The sequence below is a fragment of the Chelonia mydas genome, chromosome 6 (genome assembly GCF_015237465.2).
Source record: "Chelonia mydas isolate rCheMyd1 chromosome 6, rCheMyd1.pri.v2, whole genome shotgun sequence".
Lineage (NCBI taxonomy): Eukaryota > Metazoa > Chordata > Testudines > Cheloniidae > Chelonia > Chelonia mydas.
The window spans coordinates 90906308-90923244 of NC_051246.2; the positions used below are offsets into that span (position 1 = coordinate 90906308).

General features: G+C 55.4%; 1 protein-coding gene across 1 annotated transcript; it reads right to left on the reverse strand.

Annotated features, from left to right (window-relative positions):
* Window positions 1-15008, reverse strand: RPS6KL1 (ribosomal protein S6 kinase like 1). Its single transcript, XM_007065219.4, has 11 exons — window positions 14820-15008; window positions 13308-13605; window positions 12551-12675; window positions 9346-9438; window positions 8366-8413; window positions 7383-7515; window positions 3083-4072; window positions 1998-2087; window positions 1718-1800; window positions 1236-1331; window positions 1-1080 (listed from the first exon to the last, which is right to left on the reverse strand). The coding sequence occupies exons 2-11, from the start codon at window positions 13564-13566 to the stop codon at window positions 970-972; spliced, it is 2028 nt and encodes a 675-aa protein (XP_007065281.2). The 5' UTR covers window positions 13567-13605; window positions 14820-15008; the 3' UTR covers window positions 1-969.
* Between the last annotated feature and the right edge of the window lie 1929 nt (window positions 15009-16937).

The following is a 16937-nucleotide window of genomic DNA, read 5'->3' on the forward strand; positions in this document are numbered from 1 at the left end:
TTGGGTGAAGCTGTTTTATTGATTTCAGACATTCACTCGGAGCAGGTGGGAGATCCCGGGGGAGCCTCTCACACCGTGGGGAGGAGAGGGGGGTGGCTCCTCCCCCCACCCCCAAGACACCATGGGCAGGTGCTGCTAATGCACATGCAGCCAGTGAGACATACAGACCACAATTCCAGACCCCATCTAGTGGTAGCCATTGGGAATGCATTAGTAAGCTATAAAGAGCTCAGGCAACACAGAGAGAAATAGGGAGAGAGTAACTGGGATGGGGGGGAATCCCCCCCTGATAAGGGCAGGCAGAACCAGGGAGCTGGTGGAATCTATGGACAGAGAAGGAGCTGCCCCAGAGGGAGATACTGCCCCTCTAGGCCCCTGGGTGAGCAGGGGAGTCTCATTCATAGTACAGAGACTGGCTTCCCACAGAAAGCACCAGGCAAGGAGGACCCCACAGAGCTTGTGGGTCAAGAGGGGCAGGAATGTCCCAGGGAACCCATGGGACAGCAAGGGTAGTAGACCAAGAGGGCTGAGTTAGGCCCCCTGGCACTGATATCTTCATCTCTGTAGGGGTCAGTGACCTTTACCAGGGTTGGGTTAGATGTAGGGTGAGAAAAGGAGGACCTGGGGGAAGGAGGGCAGGGAGACAACATGACTTGACCCCAGCCTGGCCTGATCTCTTGGAAATTCTACTGCAACACAAATGGAAGTTAGCCCAGGAAGAAGAACCCAAGGCTGCAAATTGGACCCAATCCAGACCCCTGCAATCAGCCCTTGCAGAAGTGGACCTCCCCAAGACTGGCAGAGCTGCAAGTACCACCCAGGATCACAGGTCCCAGTGACCCAATGATCTAAGGGGATAAATCTGCCTCCCCAACAGGATCTGGGTCTCTCCCTGGGCCCCACCCTGCTAGGCCCCTGCCTGGCACCATGACTCCATCCTTCACTCCTCGCTGCTCCACATGTGTCTGTCTAGCCAACCAGCTTGTTCCACTGGATGGTACTGAAGAAGGGATGGTTCTTCAGCTTGTTGACTGCACCTCCTCCAGAGCCCAAGCGTAGCTTGGGGTCAAACTGCAGCAGCTAGAAGGAAATGAGGGATGAGATGGGGAGCAGCAGCACAGCGCCAACAAGGGCCCTTCCCACCCCTCACCCAGCAGGCTCCTGCCGAAGTTTCCTTATCCCTGCTCTGGAGCTGTGGCCCCCTCCCCCTGCTCACAGCAGCTGGGTGTCCTCACCTCAGTGAGCAGGGATGCAGCAGGCAGGCTGAGCCTCTCCGGAAGGTGCAGCTGGGTGTGAGGGTGAATCCCCGAGGGGTGGCTCTGGGACAGCGACTGCAGGAGAGACAGACAGACAGACAGTGAGGAGACCCCTGTGCAGCGGGCACTGTTCAGAGAGAGGAATATCCGCCTTACACCTCATCTGCCACTGCCCTTCCCCAAGCTTCATGGGGACAGTCTCAGCCCCCCCCCCCGTGCCCATCTCCCACAATTCAATGGCTCATCAGCTTCAGGCCCTCAGCATCCCACGGGAGCAGCATCCAGCTACCCAGGCTCCGGTATTAGAAGTCATGCCCAGTGACAACTCAGCCTGGAGCCCGATCTACGCCCCAGGACACAGACTCCTCGTAGCCCCCATGTGCACTGGGGCACCAATACTAGAATTGATACTGTGCTGCCCCCTGCCTGTGTCATAAGATGAGGACACAGAAAGCACTCACCGTTCCGGTCAGTAACTCGTACAGCAGGGACCCAAAGCTCCACCAGTCACAGGCCTCAGTCAGCTCAGAAATCCCACCCACTTCTGCAGAGAAAGCCAAATGAGTCCAAGATCAAATAGGAGGGAGATGCTGAAAGGCAACCGAGCATCAAGCTCCCATGGGCACTGGCGGCTGCTGCCCTTGGAAGAGATCAGACAGAGGGGGGATGCTGCTGGGCAGATATAAATCTTTTGCTGTGTCTCAAGGGGGCATCAGAGAAGGCAGTAGACTGTTCCCTTACCTGGGGCGCTGTACATATCTTCCAGGGCCTGGCTGCAGCACTGTGGCTCCACCTCTGTCCACTGGCCAAAGAAGGTGAGACGGATGTGACCTGTGAAACCGCACTAGTCAGGGGCGGGGAGGGAGGTCAGGACAAAAGACACCCAATAATTGCAGCATGTGCCACAAGCCATGGCCCTATCCCTCCAGGCTCCCGTCCCCTGCAATGGGACCTGATGGGAAAAGCTGCCCCACTGGCACCGCCCCTGTGCCCTGCAACACAGCTGGGCTCCAATGTTTTCACTGCTCTGAGCCCCAAAGGAGCACCAGGCCCCAGAACACGTGACTCTTACATGCACAGCAGGACTAGACTCTTTTGGGGAACAGGCAGTGGGAGTGACAGGTCTGCAGCTAGTGAAAGGGCTGTGCAGGATGGGATCCAAGCAAGAGTAGCTGGATGGAGCAAGGAGAGAGGATGAGGAGTCTGGGGCAAGGGGGAAAGGGTTATTTTTCCCAGCTTCTCATTTAAAGGAGCCCTGAAAGGATTCACTGTTTATTTTGTAGGTTTCTAAACTGCCCCATATTCTTCATCACACAGACACACACCTCGAGAGAAGAGACAGGCTGCGCAGTGCACTCTGGAGAGCAATGAACTCAGGCTGCCAGACCAAGGGTGGGAGGTCTGACTTGCAGAATCAAAGGCCCCAAACCATTAGCCCTGGGGACTGTTAGCCTGACTGCCCCAGCTGATCTCAACTTCCCCTGTGAAGGCTCAGAGGAGGTCTCCCAAGTAGCCAGGACCCCCCAGAGAACACGATGTGGTGCATGTGGCTAACATTCCTGAGCAGCCTTGTTCTGCCTCTGCTGGAGCTCACGGTGATCTCCAGGCACAGACTCATGCACAGCAGACTGTAGCAGTCTCCTAGAAGCCCCTAAGGCCTGGAGCACAGGGGGTGGGGTCTGGATCAGAGTTGCTCAGACTTCACAGAACAAACACAGGGAGATGCAGTGAGGGGGCAAAGCATCCTGGAGTGGATCAGATGCCACAGGACCCATTGTTGAGAGGATAAAACCCCTTCTCATGCTATAGCCTCAAGCAGCACCTACCAGCACCATCTAGCAGCAGGTTTCTGGGGTTGAGGTCCCGGCACAGCACCCCCTGTTGGTGGAGTCCCTCCAGAGCCAAGAGCATTTCGGCTGCCCACAGCCGGATGAGTTCCTCGTTCACATCCCAGGTCCCCTGACCATCCCCTTGGAAAGAGCGATGGACTGGAGGCCCACGCTGTCCTGCAGTTGGATGCTCTCTGTGCTGACCATGGCCTTCTCCTTCTCGGGCCCTGGAGATGCTCCTCAATGACTCCTGCCCCCCAGAATCACACCTGCAGGACTCACTGGAGCTGTGCAGGGTGGTTCCAGGGTGCAGCTGCCTTTGTCCTGGGGGAGCCACTGGGGGCCATGTGGGCTGAGCCCAGGGAGCATCAGACACCTGGCAAACTCGAGGTGCCACCTTCACCAGGTGGCCTCCTCCAATAGCCTTTGGGACTGCAGCAGGAGACTGGGGCGGCCTTTCATCAGCCAGTAGCCTTGTGTCCTGCTGAGAAGCTTCCCTCTCTGATACATTGCTGACACCATCACTGATGGTTAACAAGTCACATGACTGGAAGGCCAAGCTCTGGTCCCTACGTCCCTTGGCCATTGCCATGATGACATAATCAGTGACACCAAACAGAGTGTGTGTTGCACTTAAATCCTTCCCCGCAGTAACTCCTTCACGGCCATTGGTGGGGCCAGTATGGAACCTGCAGCCAGTCCCTGGTCTGGCATCCATGTGGTCAGGTGACTGCTCCTGAGAGGACGATTGGTCAGCAATTTCTGGTGAATGGCGATTCGCAGAGGTTGGGAGGTCAGTGCCATTCTCCGGGCAGAAGCTGGAGCTCTGGCTGGATTGAGAGCCAGCCCCCGAGCGGCTCCCTACTCGCTGCTTCTCACCATGGCCCACCAGAGCTGAGGTGGGCTTTGGGATTAGGCTACTGGGGCCATCAGAGGAACCTTGCTGTAAACGAGGCCGGGAGTGAAGATGGGACCAGAGTGTCCCTCCTGGAGAGTGAAGGGAAGACAAAAAGTATTAGGGGGTGGAAACCATTCCAGGTCCCCGGCAGACAGACACCCCAACCACCTACTACCCTGACACCAGCCTTCAGGGCTCAGCAGGCATCAGGCTCACATGCGGAGCAGCTGAAATTAACATGCTGAAAAAAAATTCACCCAGAATCTTCTCTGGGCCCCTAATCACAGTGGGTTCCTCTCTCTCCTTCCTTCTGGCCTCAGCAGCTTGTCTCCACCTCTTCTTCTTCCCAGGGCCCAGTTCCACCCCCTCTCCTCAGCCCCCCTTGATCCCAACAGTTGTCTCCCTCCCAGACCTCAGACCCATTTTCACCCCTCCTCTTGCCCCATGACCATTTCCTCTATGCCCCGAGAAGGCCTTTCTGGTCCCAATGACAATGAAGATGAGGCACTGTCAGAGACTGAAGTGCCCAAAGAGGGGGTGCAGGAACAAACGGATAAATTATGGATCAGTGAGTCTCCAGGCTCGGATGGCATTCACCCAGGAGTTTTCTGCAGGAGCTTGACAATGAGCGGCTGAGTGGTTAACAAAAATCTGCAGTCACATTAAAATCAGCTACTACATGAGTAACACAAGGGTAGCAAATGTGGCACTTATGTGAGAAAGGCACAAGGATAACACTGGGAACTGCAGACCCATGAGCCCTGCAGCCAGAGGAGAACTCCCCTGCTGGAAGGAAACTCCTCCCTGGCATAGTCAGCTGAGTCAGTCATCACACAAGCTACCCCCTCTGCCAGCCACCACACTCCAGCACAGGGGACGGGGGGAGGGAGAGGTGGCAGAGGAAGGACAGAGCTATGCTGATCCCTAAGGGCCCTTATGCCAGCAGCGTCGGTTAGCACCCCTCAGACTGCTCTATAACTCATGCTGAGGCAGAGGTGGCACAGAATCTGGAAGACTTAACCAGCTCCCTATTGCCCCCCAGTCTCTATCTGCCAAGTCTGAATGATACTGATATGATGGGGGCAAACCAGCAGGGCTTCTGCAAAGGAAAATCATGCCCCTCTAATCTAGTGGATCAGCAAAATAATGGGGGAGAAAAGGAGAACAGGCCAATGTAGTTTACACATGCTTTTAAAACCAAAAAACAACTTTACAATGTCCCTCAAAAGTGACTAACAAAATAGTCATGGGGCAAGAATACAGCTCTGTGCCTTAGCCCATTGCTAATCCCTGACAGAAAACAAAGGATAGGAAGGAAATAAATGTTCAGCATGGCAAAAAAAAAAAAAAGTTTAAAGAGGCACCCTGAGGTGTGGTTCTGTTTATTGTGCTTATTAACACTCTGGGAGAGGGGTGAGCAGTGGGGTGGCAACATTCACAGCTAATTATTTACATAATTGGAGACTAAAGACTGAGGAACTCCTGAGGGATCCAACAAAGCTGGGTGAATGGGCAACACCATGGCAGATGGAATTCAGTGTTGGCAAAGCAGGATGATGCACGCTGGAAGGAACAGTCTGAATTACTCAAACAATAGAAATGAGCTGCAGCCACACAGGGAAAAGGGCCATCACAGATAACGGAGTGACAATCTCTGCTTAGCACTGTTGGGCAATAAAACAAAGTGTCAGGATGCTTAAGGAGTGGAACTGAAAATATTCCTGGCACTAGGATAATGCTGTTTGTGTTCTCATTGTGTGGACGAAGGGAAGGACATTTGGTATTATGAGTTTCACTCAGGCTGCAACTTTATTAGTCGAATTACATGCAAGTGTCCCATCGGTGGGCAGCCCAGCGCAATCCCTCACACCCCACTGATCCGTTGCCAATTCTGTGGGGTTCCCACCGCAGGGGGAGCTAATCATCACACTAGGAGGGAATTTGTATGCCTCCACTCGCCCACTAGCATCCCTCCCCCTTTTGGGAGCAGAGGCAAGAGGGAACCTCAACCCTCAGCCAGCACCGCCAACAAACACATTGGCAGGGTGGTCCCATGAAGTAGTCTCCTGGTCCCTGGTTCGCATTTGCCCCCACAAGGTTAGACACCATGCCCCTACCTCATAAAGAGATGCCCTTGGGATACCCACTATGTTACCTTTTTGGATTTGAAGCCTAAATTAGCGAGTTTCTGCGCTGGGCACCTGCCAAAAGTTGGGACAACTAAACAGTTCTCACGTGGGTCCAAAGTGTGACCTCTGAGAGGGGAGAATTCCAGCCTTCCGGTTGCCCAAAACCCAAACCCTAGGTTTTGCTGCGAGGAAGGCAAAAAAAATCCAGCCAGCCTCCACCAATCTGGTGGTATGGGGAGAACATTCCTTCCCAGCCCCAAAGCGGTAGCAGAAGCCCGCAGTGACCTAGGGTGGGCTGTCTGCTGGAAACCAGTAAACAGGAAGTGGCTCTGAGCACATGGCTCCAAATCTCATGCTAAATACCACGAGACCTCAAGCCTTCCCCAGAAGTCCTGTTGGGACTGGAAATCTTGCAGGACCCATCCCATACTCTTGCCTTCTCCTATCACGGGAACCACTAGAACAGACCCCTCACTAGGCTCGGAACCCTCTTATCTTAGTTAGTGGTGCACACTCCCACCTGGAGCACCATGCTCTGGTCACTCTCTCCCGGGCCGGGTATAGCAGAAAGAGAAGGGATTCAGAGACTAGAGTGCAAGTGATTGGAGGCCTGGGGGGACTTCCAGGCCAGGACCCAGAGTGATGAGTTCGGAGAGTTTCGTTTAAAGAGGACATGAACAGGAGGGACATGATGCAAGTCTACAAAATAATGAGTGGCAGCAGAGTCTGAAAGCAGGTAGTGGGGCACATAGCTGTGCACATGCTCATTCCAGCTGAGGGAGAACTTGCCCTGAAAGGTTATTTCACAATCTGTCCACAGCAGGGTTTTCTGCACCTTCCTCACGTGCATTTGCTATTGGTCACCATGGGAGACTGGATACTAGACTAGACACATCAATGGTCTGATCAGTACAGCAATTTCTATGTTCTGATGAGTCCTGCCTCCATTCCCTCCCCCTGGTCTCCATGAGCCCAGCAGCCCTGTTTCCAGTAACCTGGAGCCCCATTGTCATACCCAGGCCTCCACCAGCCTAATCTCTATCTTACTCTCTCAGCCACGTGGCTCCCAGAAGCCTCTTATCTATTCTGCCAAACCCCCAGTGCTGCTTGCTGGCTCCCGCTGCAGGGTCTCTGAGCCCTGCAGCATCACCCTCACTGCAAAACATGGTCCCAAACAGCTCTAGCACACAAGAGACACTCACTCCAGATCAGGGTCAGAGAAGCAGGGGCTAGGACAAGAAGGAAGCAGAGTCCTGGCGCTCACACTCACCCTGCACATGCTCCAGGTGGAGGAAGATGGAGTCTTCGCTCACATAATAGTGCAGCAGCTTGGCCATGAAGGGGACTCCGTGCGGGATGATGGTCTGCCGCTCACGGGTCTCCACATGGGATTTGGGGAGGCTCTGCATGGGGAACATACAGCTGGGAACTTTCAGTGACACTGAATCTCAGGAGACTGGCCACCGCCAGGGCAGAAGACTGAATGGGAGGCACTGCTGGTCTATTCCATTCTGACAAGCCCCTCATTCCTACCTCTGTCCACCAGAGTCACACAGACTAGAGCACTCCATCTGCTGAGCTCAGCAAACCCTGCTCAGACAGCCCTGCCAATACACCCACACAGTGCCCCTTGTTACTCCACACAGCTCTGCCAATGCAGGTTATTCCTGATCTGTAACCTCCATCACTATTCTGAGGCACAGAGCTCTGCCCATCCACCTCAATCCCTCCAGCTACTCCAGTCCTCACCACTCCCACAGCTCCAGCTGATGCCCCTCATTCTTCAAGCTCTCTGTTATTACAGTTCTGGGCTTTCCATGAGCAGTGATAATCACTCCTAACTGTGCTGGACAAATGCCCCAGGGACTCAGACTGAGAACTCCCAGACTGATGTCATTTCTGCTCCAATTCATGTTTGGACACAGATCCACGGCTTGGGTTCCACCAGCTCCATTGGACTGAGTTCCATTAGAGGGACAGTGGGAAGGCAGCTCATGTCTGAGTGAATAAGGAGGCTGAATTCCCCTCTGATTGCAGGAGATAATGGGGGGGAAGGGTTATGCCAGGGCATGGGAGACTTTAGGGGGACATTGGATACTGCTATCAAATTTATTTCTGCTGAACAGCACAAAACAGAGCTGAGGGACTCATGGGAAATACTCCTCAGGTCAGACTGGTACAGGACACCACTTTGCCAGAGGGTTCCCCCGAAGGAGAGGGAGATGGAGGAGCCAAGGGATAGGAAACACCCACCTTAAGTATAAAGGTCCCCCCAGTGGCTGGATCCTGGACTAACTGCACCTGCAAGCAATGGTGACAGCCCATATCAGAAACAATGACTTCTGTCACCCCAAGTCCCATTTCAAGGGACTTGGCTCATTTTAGTATCAAAGTTACCTCTTTTCCTTACTATTTTGGTGTCTCTAGCTACCCCTACCCTCCAGCCACATTTTTAATCAGTCAACATTAGTTACCTCAGAAATAGGAAGATAAGGAGACAAGGAATACAGGAAGAGTTAGTGACACTAAAGGGGGGGAATCCCACAGCATTTTCAGCTTCCTGCATCATTATTTTATGTTCCTCCCTTTAGATCTGTGTAACACGTTTTGTCCCATCTTTGGGCCTTGCCAGTGGAGAGGGGTGGGGTGGGGGGAGGCAGAAGGGAATTAATCTCATCACCCAAAATTCAGGTTCAGGGGGAAGGAACCTAACGCCTTTACTTCAAGGCCCTGACATGCTGAAGATGCAGGGAAACCAACGCCATCATCCAGAGATCCTGACTTCTGCTGGGGTCTATGGAACCTATAGGGCATCCATCACCATAGCAACTGGGCATCAGTTTATGAAGGCAAAATGTAGCTATCCAGGTTGGAATCAGGCAAAGACATTGAGTTGTTTGCAAAGGTTTTTAGGGCCTTTAATGGCTGTGAGTGGTCAGGACATTGGTTTTACTTCTCTTCCAACAGTGCCCCTAGCGGCACAGCACGCTTCCCCACTACCTGGGGGTCAGTACTAGCTCAGAAGAGAGAGAACCCCCTGAGACACCAATACCATTCTGGGCCTCCTGCCAAGGCACTGGGGCCTTGCCCATTCAGTCAGTGGTCACCCCACTCCCTTTAGCACTCAGGTTTTCCCTGGTGGGTGATCAGCCTCAATCCTGCTTGGCATGCACAAGCAAGGGGCTCTTAGCACCAGTTGTCTGGGCTGCCACGACTCTGCTGCAGCTCCTTACCTTCTCAATCACTCCCACAACCTTGCAGGGCCTCAGGTTCTCCACAGCCAAGCTGAGTGTCCTGATGGGCCGAAAGCGAAGGCTGCTGTAGCCCTGGTGAGGCAGTGAGAAATGAGAGGTTTCAAAGTAGCAGCTGTGTTAGTCTGTATCCGCAAAAAGAACAGGAGTAGCTTATGCTCTAATAAATGTGTTAGTCTCTAAGGTGCCACAAGTACTCCTGTTCTTTTTGAGAATGAGGATCCTGGAGATGCTCTTGTCCCAGGGTGCAGCTGGAAGGGGTCTCCCCTTTCACCTGTGGGGAGCCAGCAAAGCTGCCAAACCTAAACGTTCGGACGCCATCAGCAACGCACACCCAAAATTGTGATTGTTTTAAAAATAAAATAAAATAAATGGACTCTGGTTTCGGCCAGTGTCTGGATTTCTGAGCCTTTAGGGTGAAGCTCCCATCTCCAACGGACGCAAGTTCAAGCTTAAGTGCACACACAGAACTGAGGACTGCCCTTACCCTCTCCTAACCCTTGAGGTGGGGCAGCTGCCATTTGTACCCCTCTCCATCCCCCATTCACTCAGCTCCCACCTTCGCATCCTGCCCTAGCCTAGGTTATCACTGTGCCCTACCCAGCATCTTGCCACACTCTTCTCTCTGCTTGCCCCACAATCTTCTGCCCTCACACTCCCTCCCCAGTCCCCAAAGTCACCCCCTGCCCCCCAAGAGTAGCCCTTCCTGCTCTCCCCACATTCTCCATCCTGTCTCACTGCTCCACACATTCATCTGACCTTCCATTCTGGGTCCCAGCTCCTCACATGCCCTTTACCTCAGTGGTGAGCTGGAGCTGGTTCGCTAGACCGGCTGTTTAAATTTAGAAGCCCTTTTAGAACCAGTTGTTCTGCGAGGGACAACCGGTTCTAAAAGGGCTTCTAAATTTAACCGGCCAAAAGTGGTGCCTTAGGTGCCGACTCCATGGGTGCTCCAGCCCTGGAGCACCCAAAGGGAAAATTTGGTGGGTGCAGAGCAAGCACCGGCAGCTCCCCACCCCACCCCCCAGCCCCAGCTCACCTCCGCCTCCGCTCCGCTTCTCCGCCCTCCCCAGGCTTCCCGCGAATCAGCTGTTCGCACGGGAAGCCGCGGTCGGCTGAGAAGCAGGCGGTGGCTTCGCACTCAGGCCCAGGGATGCAGAGGTGAGCTGGGGTGGGAGGGTGCGAGGAGGGCCGCCTGCGCCGCAGCAGGTAACCCGGGGGCGGGGGGGCGCAGGGGAACCTCTCCCGGCCCCAGCTCACCTCCACCACCCTTGGTCTGAGTGCAAAGCCGCCGCCTCCTTCTCAGCCCTCCTAGGCTTCCCGCCGAACAGCTGATTCGCAGGAAGCTGCGGGGACCGCGGAGAAGCAGAGCGGGGCAGCGCGTTCAGGGGTGGAGTAGAGGTGAGGTGAGCTGGGGCTGGACGCAGGTGGGGAGCTGCTGGTGGGTGCTCTGCACCCACCAAATTTTCCCTGTGGGTGCTCTAGCCCCGGAGCACCCAGGGAGTCGGTGCCTAAGGTGCCACTTTTGATGTGATCGGTGGGGGGAGCAACCACTCCCCCTGTTCCCCCCCTAGCTATGCTACCCCGCTGCTAGGAGCCAGAGGGACCTGCCGGATGCTTCCTGGGAGCTGCCCCAGGTAAGCACCGCTGGGACTCCCCACCTCACCGCCGGCAGGTCCCTCTGGCTCTTAGGGGTGAAATGGGCACCCACTACGGTGGCCCATGAAACCCTCCTGCCCGGTTCTGGGGGCAGTCAGGGGACAGAGGAGGGGGGTGGATGGGGCAGGGGTCCTGGGGGGGGGCATCAAGGAACGTGGGGGGTTGGAGGGGCAGGAGCCCCAGAGGGCGAGGGTGGGCAACGACCCCCTCGTGGGGTGAGGAGGGAATCAGTTGTTAAGATTTTGGCAGCTCATCACTGCGTTATCCCCACTCCATTGGTCTCATTCCCTGTCCCTCCACATTGCCCTGCCTCCTGTCTGGTCTGCACAGGGGGACTGGTGGCTGCCATCTTAGCTGAGGACAGTCTGGTTTCAGTCCCATTGGGAAGAAAGAGAAATGGAGGCCATTTTCACTAGAGGCAGTCATGGTGTTCACCTTAACTGACGGCAGCCTGTAGCTTCAGCACTTCTGAAAACAAGAGACCACAGCCATTTTTAATAATGAGAAAATCGCAAGAAAAATCGAGGCTTAAATAAGCCACCTAAAAAAACCCCAAAACCTCGTGAGTCCCAATAACGCCATGGGCTATGGTTAGTCTGAGCCAGCTCAGCCCTTCACCTCTGCAGCTGGGTAGGGTCAGCTCCCCTTCAGCCACCACCCCTCCCACAGATGCCATCAACATTCCACAGCTGGTGCAGGACTCAGTCTTGGTTTGGGCCTAGCCTATCCAAAAAGGGCAGCCTTGGGTCTATGCTGGGCAGGAAGGGGCCTGCAGGGCTCTGGGAGCTGAGGGGTGATCTCCTTGGAGACCCTTGTTTTGAGTCAACTGTGACACAGTAGCCCCTAAACCTCTCCCTCACTGCCTGTACAGCAGCACCCAGCGCATGGAGGAGACATACTGCCCAGACTTGTGTTCATGCAGCCCCATAGACAGGAGCTGCCATCCCACGAGAGCAGCTGCATCTGAAGGACTGCAATGGTGGGAGAGTTTAAGAACAATGCAATGCAGACAAGCCCCATTATTGAGGTCAGCCCCACTACAGTTACTTTCAAGCCACTGCTGTGTGTCATGTAGGTTGAGAATAGCCACTTCTCTTGGTGCTCCAGATGGGGCCACCCCAGGAAGCAGTCAGTTAAGGCACTGAAAAAGAGCTTTTCTAAACCTTGTTCCCTTGTGACATTTGGCAGTTGACATGCAGGATCTGGAGCCAACCATCACTGCCATCATTAGGCCGAGTTACATCTCCCTCACCCCTGGGCACTGTTCAGCCTTTCCCTGATCAGGAGGCCAGTGTTGTAGCCCTACTGGCACCTTTGTAAGTTTAGGGGTTGAGATTGGTGGCCATGTGGGTCCTAGCCCTCTCCCCAACACAGCTGTCCCACATGCATCCCAGTCAGCCCGACACAGGGGATTGCACTCAGGGAGTCCAACCAGCACCACATTTGCTGTCAGTATTGCACCCCAAGGTCCCAGCCAGGACAGTCAGGGGGTCCCTACAAAGCCCTTTTCCCAGCCCCACCTCCTCACCGTGGCAGTGGAACTCCCATTCCCCAGAGTCCGCTGCAGGTGGCAGTTAAAGATCTCCTCAGCCCGTTTCAGGTACTGTGTGATCTTCCGCTTCACGGCCTCACGGCGCTCCTTATTGGGGTCGACTGCATGGGGGGGAGTGACACAGCTTTAGTCACCATTCCAGCCCCTCATCACACTCTGGCCAACATGTCTCAATGTCACATAGCTCACCCAGACGCTCTGCCCCTCATAACGCCTCATCCTCGCACCATGTCCCAACACCATTTCCCCACATGCCACGTCTTCCCCACAGCTCTGCCCCACAACCACATCAGCCAGTCGCTACCCTGCAGCCCTGCCTTCAATCACTATCCTTTTCCTCATGCCTCCTTGCTTGACAGCTGGTCATTGACCCATTCCCATCATCCTGCCCACTCTGCTCCCTCCCCATGCCAGCTAGTCATGGTGTCAGCCCCACCATCCCTGGCTGCTACCATAGAGAATCTGCATGGCATCGTAAAGCCATGCAGATTCTCCTCCCCTTATATACTGCCAAAATGTGCACATGGTCTCAGTGTGCTGCCAAGCGCCCTGTACCACCAACCCCCAATCCCTTGTGTAGCCCACATACACAGCCACTGAGCACTTGTACTCCGTGTACTGCCAACTGCCCCATGCTCGATGCACCCCAGCAGCCCTGAACCGCACAGGCTACCAAGCCTCATATACCCTGAATATTTTGCACCTTACACTCCTGCCCCCAAGCCCACCATACCCTGCACACCGCTGAGCAGCACGTCCACGCCATTCTTGTAGTGATTAAAAGCCTCCTCATAGTCCTCGCTCACATCCCGCTCCAGTGCCAGGCGGATCTGCTTTGCTGCATCCACCAGGTAATCCCGCTTCCCAGCTCCATGCACATCAGGGCCCCCTGGAGAGACACGGCTCCGAATCTGCTCGAGATACATTCGGGCCTGGGAGAGCGCCCGAGAGCAGGACTCCGAGTCCAGGCGCTCACGGGAGACTCTGCTCATGACTTGGCTGCTCTCAGGGCATCCTCAGCAGCTCAGTCCCTGCAATCCCGGAAAAGAGAGGTGGGGGGGTGGGGGAAAGGGCAGATGAGAAGCAAAGCAAAGCCCTTCAAAACAACACTGGGGAGGAGTTGGGGGCTGGTGAAGTTTGAGAGGGCAGCAGGAGGGCTGAACAATAGCAGGGTGCTGCAGGTCAGGCCTTGCGCATTGGCAGACTAACTAGTGTAAGAAACCAAGCCTGGAATAGCCGGTCAGGAGTGAAGCACTTTGGCAGAGCTATCTAGGGGACCAGGACTGGAATAGCAGGGCATTAGCAGAGCTGGGTGGGGGGTGTCAAGAACTGGAGTAGCAGGGAAAGGGGTGGCTGCAGGTTGGAAAGGAAGAACATTCGCAGAGCTGTGCTGGGGAACCACTGCTGCCACAAAGAAGAAGTGAAAGGCTATTTCTGGTCTCTCATCACCGCTGACAAACTGCAATCAAGTACGAAATGGATCAGCAGCTGCAAACTGCAGGAGAGTACAATCGTGAGCCAAAGCTCTGGCCCCAGGGCCTCCACATTCAGGATCAGGGTTGATCATCTCTCCAGAGGAGATGTAACAAAGGGTCTCTATGGATGGAACAGTCAGGGCACTGGGGACATTCATGTGGATTCCACTGTGGTTGAACAGGCTACTCCAGGAGATACAGACCAGCCCTGGTCACAACAAGCACTTGCTCCCCTCTGCCTGGGGCTGCCTCAGGTTAACAGCACCAGTCACAAACACATGGGACTACAGTTTGCAGGACTTGGTGCTGGCAGGGCACTGCTGTGAGGAAGCTCACATTCAGGGGCACCACGGGAACAATTTGTATCGTGGGGGTGCTCAGAGCCATTGAACCAAACTGCAAACACAGTCTATGATGGAAACCACTTCAAGCCAGGGGGTGCAGCAGCACCCCTAGGTCCAGCTCCTCTGCTCACATTGCTGGAGTCCCGGCTGCTCTGGGCAGGCTGCTGCTGCGGGGGAGCTGGCGCTGGTGGCCTTAGGAGGGCCCTGCTACGGAGATGGTGGCAGTGAAACAGCACCAAAGGGCCCCACGACCTGGCTACAAATCCACCCTCTTGCTCGGAGCGTGGAGCGAGCTGGAGGGAGGGGACCAGGAGACCCAGCCTGATCCCACAGGGCAGAGGAAGGGGCTCGGGCACGGGGCCGCGGCGGCCCTGGGGCAGCCCGGCGCGGCGGGCAGCTCACATGCACGAGGAGGAAGAACAATACCTGCTGGGGTCAGGAGCCTGGTCCCTGGGGGTGCGGGACCCACCTCGCCCCCATGGAGCCGCTCCCCTCGCCCCACTGCTGGGGCCGGGCGCGGAGCGAGGTGCCGGCTCCCCACAGCCGCCGCGGTTGGCTGCCGATGAGCTCATCCCCCGGCCTCGGGAATAAAGCACCAATCCTCAGGCAGCTCGGCCACCGGCTGCGTCTTAAAGGGGTAGCGCCCGCGCAGGCTGCGGCTCTCCGGGCAGCGCCCGCCGCGGGAGGGGGAGCTGGCAGCGCCCCCACCCCCCCAAGGCGCGCAGCGGGGCGGTGAGAGTCTACTGGGCAAAACATTGCCCTGGAAGTGGCGAACGGGGAGAGTGGCCGGGATGGGCAGGAGGGCGCAGCGACTTCCCCGCTACAACACGGGACAGAGGCACCAGGGGGCCGCGCGGCTGTTAACACATCAGGTGGCGGACGAAGCTCAGATTGTCCAGGCTCTGTCCCGCCGGCTTCCACCCCGGGAGTGTCCCGCACCATGCACCCCGTGAATCAGGCCTCCAACCGCCCTCCGGCAGGAAATGGAAAGAGTCGCCGGACAGCTAGGAGTTGAGGGAGCAGAGATGGGAAATGCCCCCTCTCGTACAGCTGAGCTGCCCGCACAGAGCCCATGGTGGGGAGAGGGGGAGTGGAGGAACTAGATAGGCAGGGGACTGAGGGAACTGACAAGCAGTAGGATTAAAAAAGGATGAAGAGGACCCCCATCGTCCCACTGTGACAGAATGTGTGTAAGGGATACAGACCCTCAGGCGTCAGGGTGTGACCCAGAACTGACGGGGCAGGAAGAAACTTCTCCTGGGGGCAGGTTATTTCCTAACTGGATTTTTCTTTTTCTTTTTTTTTCTTCTTTTTTTTGCACCTTCCTCTGAAGCATCTGGTTCTGGCCACTGTGAGAGACCAGACACTGCAGTAGGTGGATCACTGCTCTGCTCTTGTGCAGCGATTCCTACGTTTGAACTCTGAGGTATCGGCGGCACATTGGAGGGACGAAAACATGGGCCCAGATCCATCCCTCAGGACGCACTAGATTGCGCTCTGGTTTCCAAGGCTCATATGGGCCCTGCTGCAATGGTGAATAGCTGGTGTCTTGAGACAACTGTGGTGTACAGGAATTGGGTTATATCCCTTTAAACATGGTTATTCGGACTCCAGCTGTGCCAGTGTGGTTTCACCATATTCTTAACGGTGTTTAGAGCTCTAAGACACAACAACCCAGATGCTACCCTCCTGTTCCCAGCCTGCTCTTGAGTGTCCCCTGTGCTGGGTGTTTCCGTCGGGGGACGGAGCAGGTACAGAGCTGGCTCTGAGGCTCCCACAGACAACCTTCTGTGCCAGGGTATTCCATGAAGGGAGGGAGGGCTTACACCTGCTCTAGAGCGCCTTTGCACCAGCTCAGGCAGTGCAGAGGGGCAGTAGGGCAAGGGTGAAGGCCCCCAGTGATTGATCGTCCATAAAGGAAAGGTGGTGGGGAGGTAAGGCAGAGAGGTGGCATGTGTGGAGAAAGAGGTAGGGAAGGTCAGAGGAGAAAGTGGGGCAGGTCACCCCTTTAGCAAGGGATTTAGAGTTAAATTCAGAGCTGGGAAGGTGATGGAGAATGGGGGAGAACACATCCTGGCCCAAGGGAGACATCTGGCTGCATCACTCAGGAACTCTACGCTTTAGAGCCTCAGAAAAGGTGAAATTTGTGAGTTGCCGGGGAGGCAACTGAGGATTTCAGCTCAGAACAGGGAGTGGCAAGTGCTGCCAAAACTCCCTGAGGCCTTTCTGCACTTCCGAGTGAGTGTGACTGTTCCTAGCTGGGGTTGCATAGCTCAATTAAAGCTAACAGAGTGGTTTGCATCCACGCTCATGTGTCTATGGGTTGTTCAATTGCCCTGCAGCTACACTGGGACAACATTCAATTGTTAAGTGCTATGACTTATGGGCATGCATCCCACAGTTCCCTAGGCAAGCAACATAGCTGCCAGGCTCCCCCTCCTCTGAGGCTGCAGGTCAGGGAGGCTGAGGCAGAGGTTGACCTTCCTTCAGGCTGGAGGTGTCTGGAGATGGGGGCATTTGTAGCTTTTGGGGTGGCCATGCTGC

Coding starts and splice junctions, on each gene's coding strand:
- RPS6KL1 (XM_007065219.4), bottom strand. CDS start 13,566: ATGAGCAGAGTCTCCCGTGAGCGCCTGGACTCGGAGTCCTGCTCTCGG. Junction 12,676..13,307: donor GCTGCTCAGCGGTGTGCAGG/GTATGGTGGGCT, acceptor CCCCCCATGCAG/TCGACCCCAATAAGGAGCGC. Junction 9,439..12,550: donor ATGGGAGTTCCACTGCCACG/GTGAGGAGGTGG, acceptor CTGCCTCACCAG/GGCTACAGCAGCCTTCGCTT.